This window comes from Pholcus phalangioides, unplaced genomic scaffold, assembly GCF_987345545.1.
Source record: "Pholcus phalangioides strain wild (caught in Gottingen) unplaced genomic scaffold, Ppha-v1.0 ptg000008l_1, whole genome shotgun sequence".
Classification (NCBI taxonomy): Eukaryota; Metazoa; Arthropoda; class Arachnida; order Araneae; family Pholcidae; genus Pholcus; species Pholcus phalangioides.
The window spans coordinates 45,987,518-45,999,237 of record NW_028301601.1 but is presented as its reverse complement, the minus strand read 5'-3'; the positions used below and the strand labels follow the sequence as shown (position 1 = coordinate 45,999,237).

General features: G+C 41.7%; 1 protein-coding gene across 2 annotated transcripts; it reads left to right on the top strand.

Moving 5' to 3' along the window:
• The first annotated feature begins 6,058 nt into the window (after nucleotides 1-6,058).
• LOC149084396 (uncharacterized) lies at nucleotides 6,059-10,126 on the top strand. Of its 2 annotated transcripts, none has more exons than XM_089235478.1 (3): nucleotides 6,059-6,102; nucleotides 7,189-7,483; nucleotides 9,894-10,126. In XM_089235478.1, the coding sequence occupies exons 2-3, from the start codon at nucleotides 7,212-7,214 to the stop codon at nucleotides 9,940-9,942; spliced, it is 321 nt and encodes a 106-aa protein (XP_089091604.1). In that variant the 5' UTR covers nucleotides 6,059-6,102; nucleotides 7,189-7,211; the 3' UTR covers nucleotides 9,943-10,126. The 2 variants fall into 2 exon arrangements, with proteins under 2 accessions (XP_089091604.1, XP_089091603.1); XM_089235477.1 differs by having other exon boundaries at nucleotides 6,062-6,098; nucleotides 7,185-7,483.
• Nucleotides 10,127-11,720: the final 1,594 nt, after the last annotated feature.

The following is an 11,720-nucleotide window of genomic DNA, read 5'->3' as shown; positions in this document are numbered from 1 at the left end:
AAGTATTTAATGTTAAATTTGCGCAAATGTGACGTCAGTTAAAAATGGGTTCGGCCAACGTTACTCAACTTGACGCCAATATTTCGAGAAATCCGATAGAGGTTCGCTCTCCCCGAGTCGCAATTTTCATGAAGGTAGCTGATTGATACTTGTCTATGGGCATGGACTTGCTTTATGCCAATGAAGTTTAAATTACACACGGTCCAATTTCACCAATTCCAAAATTGAAGCGGTGACGATGCATCATCAAAAATATCAGTTTTCATCGAGAACCGGAGACTGTTGTAAACGGAAGTGAAGTTTGGCCCCTTGTAGAGAGACTTCCATCACAAACGAGCCTTCACGAGGATCATAGACAAAAATGTCGTCCACTTCAACGCACATCTCTCATCAAAATTTCCATTTGTGTCATTTCATCTGTGTTATGTGCAAAAACAAATAAATTCCATATAAAAATATATTGTATTTCTTGAAGAAATTAATGGTGTCCAAGTCTATATTATATAATTTACTAACTATAATAACCGCCGCTGCCCGGGTTCTCTTCAATTAATGGAAGGATTGAAAAAATGACAAACCATTACAGAAGGCATCATAAAAGAAGTGCCAAACCATTTTAAAAGCATATGTATGTTTAGAAACCCATTGCTAGGGAATCACGGCAACCAAAGTAAACATCCCGAAAGTGATTGTTGAGTCCCAGAAACCATTGTTACCAGACGGTTTTTCGCCTATTTCGGGCGTTTGACCCACTCTGATGAACTTTTGAAGTAGCCTATCTTTCAAGTCGGGTCCCATTTGGTATATATGCAAAATTTGGCGACGATCGGTCTAAAATTGTAGATTTGTATAGAGAACATATATATACACACAGACAGAAAATCAATTTTATATATACAGATATGGATGGGTACACATAATTTTTACTGGCCATTTCTAAAGGCAGCACAAAAAAATAAATTTTAGAAACAGAATAATTTCAGAAAATTATTTTCACGTGAAAAGAAATTTTTCTACAAATTTTCATGATTCTAGTTCAGAGGGGGTTTCCAATTTACGTAGACCCCTGAATGGTTGCGAGACTGTTCTGTGGATCCCTTGGTGGTTACGAGACTGCTCTGTGGATCCCTCTGTGGTTACGAGACTGTTCTGTGGATCCCTCGGTGGTTACGAGACTGTTCTGTGGATTCCTTGGTGGTTACGAGACTGCTCTGTGGACTCCTTGGTGGTTACGAGACTGCTCTGTGGATCCCTCGGTGATTACGAGACTGCTCTGTGGATCCCTCTGTGGTTACGAGACTGCTCTGTGGATCCCTCGGTGGTTACGAGAATCTTCTGTGGATCCCTCGGTGGTTACGAGAATCTTCTGTGGATCCCTCGGTGGTAACGAGACTGTTCTGTGGATCCCTTTGTGGTTACGAGACTGCTCTGAGAAACCCAATATATGAATATTTTTGCTATACAGATATTTTCATTGTAACACCAACGCATAATTTTACTGCTTCTGATGCGGCAGGACTTCTGAAAAGAAGCTCATGGTTCCGTCGAACACCAATGTCGTTTATTGTAAGGAATACATTTTACCTTATGCAAGGGGTTCCAGGGGTTCTTAACCTTTAGAGGAGTGTGGGACATTTCATTTGTTTGAAAACGTGTCGGAGGCCACTTAATTAAGTGATCTGCGACAACGACGCAGCTCACTTAAGGGATCTGCACATACGCCGTGGGTCATTTAAGTGGTCTACTTCACCACACACCAACTCCGCTATATTGCAATTTGCTACCGTTAACGAGGTGAGTTGAAAATGAAGGCGCCATTTATTGATGGTCGCCCCAAGCTCATTAGGGGAAATATCTATATTCTTCCCCGGGATCGAACCAGGAACCTGATGGCAGCCTTCATGGTGGCAGACGAGCATCTTCCCACCACGCCTCTCGGGTGCCTTTAAGTGGTCGGGAAATGTGCTGCGGGCAGCTAAATTGTTCTCGGACTGTACAACGAGTCACTCTAGTGGCCCGTAAATAGGGCGCGAATCCCTTAAGCGATGCGATTCTGCACTGCAGATCGCTTAAGTGATTTGTAAACGTGCCGTGGGACACTCCCATGTCTGGAACAGTGCTAAAGTTTTACTCGTGTCCTAAAAAGTAGAAAATATTACCCCGCCCCCGGGAGATTTTGAATGGTCAGGGAAGAATAGAAGTTATAGGTTTTATGTGGTATCATATGGGAGCGGGGTGGGCGGGAAATTCTGCCCAAGACTGTAAAGATAGTCACACAAGATTTTCCGGAGATGCCCTGGTCCCCGGTGGGGAGGGGGGGGGGCGAAGTGCTTACGTTGCTTCTTGCGACAGAGTCTGGGTGTCTCGTGGTTTCCCACAGTCACCCCCAAGATGATAAGAATAACTTTACAAGATCGTGCTCATCAGAAATGCGCAAACTCGGCTAAATGCGGCTTACAAAGAGATTTCATCAGGCGTAAAAGCCATCCAAAATATCGGCATGGCCAGTATCAGTCGTTTGCGGCCCGCTTTTCATTTATAAACAGAAATCTTTGGCACTACTGGCGAATCAAGATCGATTTTGGCCATTTATTCAAAAATATTTCTCCTATATCCGTCTCCTTCTTTACTTGCTTTTCTGCCAAATGTTGCTGAGGCCATTTTGAAATTCTAGCGCGAGTCCAGCCACTCACTTCTTAAGCCCTAGCATTCAAAATTGTATTCGTAGCTTCTGCTCCTCGCTGTGGATCTCAAGAGGGTGGGTCTGACAGAGCTCGACTCTCAATATGGTTCTTATTTTTCACGGTGCAAACTCACACAACAAGGAACCAGTGAAAAGTCTGGACAGGGGAACCCGCCAACGATCCCAGGCTCCAGGATGAGGGGGGGGGGGACAGGCTCCTCCGCTTCAGGCCAGTTCTGCCTCCTTCGAAAGGGGAACTATTACCCAATTTGGGAACCACTGACTCGAGCATCGTGATTGTTTTTGAATTCAGTTCAAAATACTACTGTAGTAATAACATGAAAAAGACGAAAAACGAGGTAAAAACGCCATTTTCGGAGAGCCTAGTTTTTGTTCGTGATTGCGAAATGTCACGATATGGTCATCACGCCATGTCTAAATGCTCGATCGACGAAATGTTAGTGGTCTCGTGTTAAGGCCTTATCAATCTGGAGTATATTATTAATTGTAGAGACGTCTCATCTACAGACCAAAAACCCAACCAAGATCTAAACTTGGATATTACGCTCCAATTAGGAAGAATTTGGAGAGAAGAATTTTCCCTTTTATTATTATAAACAAATATATATTTTTTTCATTTTCTTAATCAGGTCAACGAGGGATTTTAGTCAATATCGACGCTTTTTAAATCAATGCCATCTTCAGGGAAAAAAGAAGAAAACTTTCAGTTTCGGATGTTTTTTGAGTTTTTGAATTTGTTCAAGGCTTAGATAACATGCATTGGAAAAAAAAAAAAAATTCTATGAAACATATACCTCCAGGGGTTTACGGGAAATTTACTGACAAAAATTCACCGACCAATAATTCAGCGAATGGAAAATTCACCGACAACAGTCCGACACGAGTTAGGGGCCATTCAAGTATTACGTAAGCAGATTTCCAGCCATTTCTGACCCCTCCCCCCTTGTCGGCAAAAGTCAGCAAAACACTGACCCCCCCCCCCCCCCGTCAGCAGCTTAGAATGTTTCATATCTTGGAAAAAGGGTGGTTGATGATGTAGGCAACCTCCAAACCTCCAAACCCCCCCCCCCCCTGTCATCAAAAGTGGGGGGGGGGGAGGGGGTGCTGACGAAATACTTGAATGTCCCTTATTATGAGCCAGTAAGTGAGCAAAGAATGACCGAGTGAGTGAGTCAGTAAATTATACAGTAGTTATATATACTGAGCGAGTGACAGAGTGAGTGACCTAGTGAGTGACAGAATGAGTGACCTAGTGATTGAGTGTGTGACAGATTGATCGACCTAGGGAGTGAGTGAGTGGACCCAGGGAGCAAATGATTGGCCTAGGGAGTAAATGAGTGACCTAGAGTTGAAGCGAGTGACCGGCCTACTAAGAGAGTGATCGAGTGACATATTGAGTGACAATGTGAACGAGTGACCTAGTGAGTGAGACATAGAATAAGCTACCTAGTGATTGACTGAGTGACCTGGTGGGTGAGCGAGCGAGAGCGAGCTTGTTCTACTGACAGGCTGGTTTCTCTCATTCATTCATTCACTCGTTCACTTGCTCACTCAATCGTTCATTCGAACTGATGTAGGTGAATAAAGTCTTGATTCATGATTGGTCATTTCGTTGTTGAATGCGTAATATAATTATATATATAAATGGGAAACAAAATCATGTCTGTGAGAAAAAATTGGCAATATATATATATATATATATGTTCACAACTTTGCAGATGCTCAAAGTGAGCAGATGCCAACTATGAAAAAATCATTAGCGCAAATAAAACTTTGGGCAGTCACACAAGGCAAGGGTGCTCAACCTTTAAGAGAGTGCGGGCCACTTCCCTGGTTTCAAAACTTATTGCGGGGTGCTTGAGTGATCTGAAACTGTGCTGTGCGTAACACAAGTGATGTGGAACTACACCGGGGCTGCTCAAATGCTCTGAAACTGTGCCGCAGATCACTTAAGTGCTCTGTAAATATATCGTGGGTCACTTAACTGAACTGTAAATGTGCCGCGGGTCACTGAAGTTATCTTTAAATGTGTCGTGATCTGTTTGAGTGATGTGGAACTGCACCACTTTGCTGCCTTTTGATGACAAGGGGGAGGGGGTTTGAAGGTTGCTTATACGTCATCAACCACCCCTTTTTGATTATATGAAATATTCTCAACTGCTGACGAAATTTTGCTGACAGGGGGAGGGGTCACAGTGTTTAGCTGACTTTTGCTGACAAGGAGGGGAGGTTAAAAATGGCTGAAAATCCACTTACGTAATACTTGAATGGCCCCTTAAGTGCTCTGGTGCGGAATACTCAAGTGATCTGTAAATATGCCACTGGGCACTTAAGTGATCAGAAAATGTGCCGCGGACCACGTAAGTAATGTGAAACTGAACCGCGGATCACCTAAGTGTCTGTGAATGTGCAAAAGGACTACTCAAGTGCTCCGGAATTATACCACGTATCGCTTGAGTGGTCTGTAAATAGGCCGCGGGTTCTTCAAGTGATCTGAAACTGCGCTGAGGGTCACCCAAGTTATTGGTAAATAATTCGCATCGTTCCTTACGCGATCTGGAAGTGCGCCGCGGGACATTTAAGTTGCTGCGGAACTGAACCGCGGGTAACTTTGGTTAGCTGTAAATGTGCCACTTGGTTCATTTTTGCCAAATTATGTTTGAGGTCGTAGGCTAAATCATATGAAGCCGAGGGCGATGAGGGCTGAGCCTTTGTGGATTTAAGGTTAAGATGAACAAAGAAAGTAACCAAAAAAAAGACCGCCTGGACAATTGGATACCTGACCATAAAGGGAAAAATACAAACCTGGAAAACAATGCCAAGGAAAAGGTCTAGGTGGCATAGGCTCATTTCAGATTAGAGCCAACGATTTATCCGAGGCTATCTATCCATTAAGAAGGTGAATCTGCTTAAGTACTATGGGATTCAGGAACATCTGAACTAATTTGAGGAAGCGACGTCTCTGATTGAAACTAAGACCCTATTCTGATAAGGTATGGGGGAGAAAATTCGAGCCCACTGTTCCCCGAGCCCCGAGAAATCCTCGGCATTGAAATGTAAAGGCCAATGGCATTTGAGCCATTGGAGCAAGACCGAACCGTTGGTTTTCGTTGCTGATTGCGTGATCTGAAGTCTTGCGTACGTTTTGTTGGCTGGGAAGTTGCTTTCTATCTCCATAACCATCTACATCCGTGAAATTTGATGCTATCGAGTGAATATCAGCTTGAAATATCGGATAAGCATCGAGGGAGGGCTTAAAGGGTACTTACATGAACGAAATGCACTTTCCCGCTGAATGCAGAAGTGAGAAGTATAAATACAGATTTGATTTATGGGCTCGAAACATTCGTGAATGTTCCCAGCCCCGAGAGCAGTTGAATCCCCTTCAATAATAGTAAGTCGAATCCCGAATCTGCTTCATTATTCTCTCGTCTTAACCAGAGGTTAGCAGCCTGTCATGCTTCAAGTACCGCCCTTGAAATTCGTAGGAGTCTTGCATACCGCTAGGAAACGCAGGTTTGCGTACCGTAGAAAACCACGGTAAATGTTCGTATCGCTGAAAACCCGCAAGAGACTTACGAACCCTAGAAACCGCAAGAGGTTCGCCTACCACTGGAAATGCGCAACAGGTTTCATACTCCTAGAAATGCGTAAGGGTTGTGCGTATGACTAGAAATATGCAGGGGGGGAAGCTGTTTACACTCCTAGGAATGCGCAGGGGGCTTGAGTACGGCTAGAAATGTGCAGGGCTGTTCATAACTCTAGAAATGTGAAAGAGGTTTGCGTACCCACGTTCATTAGGTGTTCATACTCGTAGAAAAGCGCGGAAAACTTGCGTACCACTAGACATGTGCATATTTCTAGAAAGTTTTCATACCTGTAGAAATGTATAGGAAGTTTTGAAAAAGAAGTTTGAAGTAAGAAGAATATATTATGAAGAAAAGGCTTGTACTCCTAGAAATGCGTGAGAAAAATATCCTTAGAGAGATTGTATAACCCCTTGTTTTTTTGTGCCGTAACTGATGTTTTGCTCTTTTCGTATAACTTTACTCATTTTTTTCGCTATTGCCGATGAGATGCTCCTATATGTAGAAAACTTAGGACGTCCCAATGTTGCTAGACATCCCGTATATACGGGATTTGTGTGGCGTACACTTAGAGGAGAAGGGGTTTGCGTTGTGTATTTTTTCACTTCGATTCGCCGACAATAACCCCGCAGGCAAAAGCGTATCAATGTACTTAGTGTATTAATGCATTATTTATTTGATAGACCCCTTGTTGGAATGGGAGCACCAAGCTCTGGTCAAAACGTTGCTAATTTTTTTTCCCAAGTCCGTGAATGGATCATCACGCACCCCAGGTGGTACGCGTCCTGCATGTTGCGAACTGTCTAACCAATATGTTAATTATTTTTTTAAACTTCTAGTATTATTGTGATTGGTCATTCAATTGGTCTTCTAGTATTTTTGTCGTTTTTCAGGTAGTATTCAAAGTATAAATCGTAGTCATGGTCATCGGAAAGTATTTATTTGGACTGTTTGTGGGACTGACTCTCACCCTTGCCTCAGCGTCCGCTCAATGGGGTGGTTGGAGCGATCCATGGGAGAGTAAAGGCACGACGTTCGGTATCAAATCCAAGGGAATGACCGCCATTATACCTTTCCCACTTCCGATACCTGTATTCACAAAGGAGAAGAAAGATAAGGGTGATAGTGGCAGTGGCGGTGGAGGGATGACGCCCGACATGGTCAAGAAAATGCTGGCTGCTTGGATGCCACAGTAAGTACATAGTAAGCCTTCTATAATTTTTTCTTATATGAATCGATTAATTTACCGTGTTTCCCCGAAAATAAGCCCTAGCATGATTTTTCCGGATGCTCCTAATATAAGCCCTACCCCGAAAATTAACCCTGGCTAAAATCGTCAATTTGACGCATTTAGTATGTCGTTGCAACACGTTACAGATGTATTGTGATGATAATGGCTTTACTTATTATTTATTATCAAATCTACATATATAAAATCATTGATTTTCTGTCTATGTGTGTGTGTGTTCTGTATACAAATCTACAATTTTACATCGATCGTTGCCAAATTTAGCATGCATAAAAAACCGGACACGACTTGAACGATAGGCTGCATTAAAAGTTCGTCATAGCTGGGCAAATGCCCGAAATGGGCAAAAACTGTCGGACAACAATGGTTCCTGGGGCTTAACAGTTACTTTTGGAATGTTTTCTTTGGTTACCGTAGTTCACTAGCAATGCGTTTCAGACATGCATATGCGTTTACAATGGTTGATTGTCACTTCGTTAATGCTGTGAGTATTATGTATAATAATTTTAATTTATTCCTTGCAATGATTACTCACTTTTAAAATAAATAAAAAACAGCTTTTCTGGTATTTCACTATAAACATTTTAGAAAAGTTCTTTTATAAAAGTTAAAAATGCAACCAATACGCTTATTGGTTGTCTTTCGAGTTTATAAAACAACTTTCCTAAAACTTTTATATCGTAATCCCCGTCCTATATGACACATTCCGGCTACCCAGTGAATGCCGTTTCCATAGGCAGGGATTACACCATAAAAGTTTCGTAAAAGCTCTTTGATAAAACTTGAAAGATAAGCGTATGCGAATGTAACCAATAGGCTTATTGGTTGTTGTTGTTTTTTTTTCAAGTTTTTGTGAAAGATCTTTTATTAAACTTTTATAGTGTAATCCCGGCCAATCGGTGCGCTGGAGACCAAATGAAGGGACGAGTATTTCCGACGCACACATTCCCGCCTCGTTTGGTCCTGAAAATCTGAACTGAAGATTTTGTTTGCTTTAAGCGGCCATTCAAGTATTACGTAAGCAGATTTTTTGCCATTTTTCACCCTCCCCCCCCGTCAGCAAAATTTCGTCAGCAGCTTAGACCATTTCGTATCTTCAAAAAGGGTGGTTGATGACGTAAGCAACCTTCAAACCTCCCCCCCCCCCTTGTCATCAAAAGTCAGCAAATCCGAAACCCCCTTCCCCTCGATGCTGACGTAATACTTGAATGACCCCTAAACCACGACACCCAAAAGAATTGTTCTGTGAAGTTGCAACTTTTTGCCGATTTTTTTGTGTAACTATCGTTCAGAAATGTTTTCAAAAGGATAGAATTATTCTACCAAAAAAAAAAGCCTCAGCGTGATTTTCGAGGATGCTCCTAATATAAGCCCTAACCCGAAAATAAGCCCTAATACATTTTTTGAAGCAAAAATTAGTATAAGACCGGTTCTTATTTTCGGGGAAACACTGCAACACAAGATATACAGAAAACTGGCAATACGTAGAGATGTTAATCTCTTTTGGGAAAAAAAATTCATCTCTGCTTCTACGCGTATTCTTCTGTTTCACTACCGCTACGGAGCGCCCTCAAATTCAGGCTCTCTCGTATGCTGGACGAGTGCGCTAGGGGTCATTCAAGTATTACGTCAGCATCGAGGGGGGAGGGGGTTTCAGATCTGCTGACTTTTGATGACAAGGGGGGGGGGGTTCAAAGGTTTCTTACGTCATCAACCACCCCTTTTTGAAGATATGAAATATTCTAAGCTGCTGACGAAATTTTGCTGACGGGGGGGGGGGGGGTCAAAAATGTCTTAAAATCTGCTTACTTGAATGACCCCCTACCACTACGCTAGAAAAGCAGATAGAATATTTCCTCCTTGAAGCGCATATATGCTGAACGGCATTGTGCCATGAACAGCGACAACAACCAGCAATAGTTCGCAAATGACGTCAAGGCTACCAGATGATGACTTATATGAAGAGAAAGATGTCATCTCTATATTTGTTAATACACAATATACAGAAAACTGGCTGTGAGATGCTGATTTCTCGGAAATAAAAATTCATCTCTGCCTCTACGGGGACTCGAGCCCGCGCCCCTCTCGTATACACTCCGAGGAGAAAATATTCTGCTTCGATTGTGCAGTGGTACAACTCGTATGACATGCTGCTTCGAGTAACCGAAGAGGCAGAGATGAATTTTCTTCTCAAGCATCTCTACATACAGCCAGTTTTCTGTATATCCTATATTAAAAAGTGGAGAGGACATTTTTATCTTTGTTCAATTTGTTTAGTACATCTTTATCTTAATTATGAACCATTAATTATCACCACACATTCGGCAATTTACCACCGTTTCAATTTATTTAGGTTAATGAATGGAGGAGGAGGTGGATCCGGAGGAAGTGATTGGTGGTGAGAATCGATGGCGTAAATACTTTGGAGGCTCATTCTCTCAGCTGGTCTGATGATGTACGAGAAGGATCAATCAAAATCTCAGGAGTCCCCCCGACAGTCTTACCAGTATTAGACAGAATATTGGATATTGTTCTGGAACTACAAAATATATGTGTCGACTGAATAAATGTTTTTATGTGATGGAACGTACTGAATTGTGATTTTCTCCAACTTTTTTTTCTCGTTGAAACTCGATTGGTGTGTACGATTGTGATTTGCGAGACTCGGTGCTTAAATAAGAAGGGTCCCCTCTGGCCGACCCTGCCTACAACTCTGACTAGAACGGATTCCAAATGGGACCACCTCGCATAAATAACAATTTCATGACGCAAGCGAAATGTTAAGTTCGAGGCAAATTTCAGCAATGTCTCTACTGGAACGGACGCATATGCTTCAGGACAGAATAACTGCTCCAATTTTTCGTATACATTCATGCTCAACCAGTGCCCGTGGGCCAAATATAGCTAACAAAATATTCAAGTGGCCACGCTCATCAAATCTTTGTTACATTAAAACATTCTGAATTTGAAGATTCTTCTCGGGCGCTCCTGCGAATCAGAAGGTTGGGTCGGGACCCATAACTCAAGAATCCCTGCCTGTTAGAGGGTTTTTACGACCTATCTCGGAAGCTCCCGCGAATCGAATTTGGGTCATAGCCCATAGCTCAAGAATCACTGACTTATTGGGTTTGAACGAACCATCTCAGAAGCCGCTAAAGGTTAAGATCCCCTGTTCTATGGAGTCACCAGGAGTCGGGGGAGCCGACTCGATAGTTCCTAACAACAACAACAACACGTATATATTACCCCCCCCCCCTCCCGCACAATTAAACTTCTCAACAGAGGCGTCGGAAATGTTTTAACCCTGTGGGTGCTCGTTGTGGGGGATTTATGAGGGAAATTTTGATTTCTGAATAAATTCTGTGGTGCTCCGACTCTTGCCACAAATTTCAGTGTTGCTCGAGCACCCACATCATCCAACGCCACTGATGGAAAGTTAAGGATGTAGAGTATGCGGATGAACTCAAAATTAGTTTTGAAATCCATATACATAGTGTGTTTTCTACTATGTCCGGGAAAGGGCTAAGTATCCTAACTATACCACCTGCTTATTGAAGCTTTTCTTTTCTCCCCCCTATTTATGCTCCTAAATAGTGTAATTTCAAACTTAGGAAGTCCTCCCTGAATGCCTTGTTAGTACATAATAGTTAAAGTCTGGATTATACACCCTAAAAAAGTTTAAAAATATGCTCTAAAATGTATGCAAATATGCACTTAAAATTTCCATGCTCTAAAAAATTTTAAAATGTCAAAATATTCATTAAAAAAACATAAAATATGCATTAAAAAAACATAAAATATGCATTAAAAGAACCTAAAATATACACTAAAAGTCCTGAAAAGCTAAAATATGCATTAAAAAATCATCATGCAAAAAAAAAAATCAGATATGTTTTCAAAACGCATATTTCCTCTTATTCTTAGTGCACATTCATATACCAAAAAATATCCCTACATATGTATATACACTGAGAATACGCAAATAACTTTTCAATATATTTATATGCACTTATTTAAGCTTACATTTTTGGTTTCCAGTTTTTTGCAGCTGCTCAGTAACGAAATAATAACACAGTTGAATTCTGACACTATTTCTTTGAAAACATTGAACACTATTGACATATCTCTAGAAATAGCCTTACAATAAAACGGTTAACATTTGGAAAATACAAATATTACA

Excerpts from the sequence above, each read along its gene's own strand:
- LOC149084396 (XM_089235478.1), top strand. The coding sequence starts at position 7,212 with ATGGTCATCGGAAAGTATTTATTTGGACTGTTTGTGGGACTGACTCTC. Across the intron at positions 7,484-9,893 it reads CTGGCTGCTTGGATGCCACA|GTTAATGAATGGAGGAGGAG; the intron begins GTAAGTACATAG and ends CAATTTATTTAG.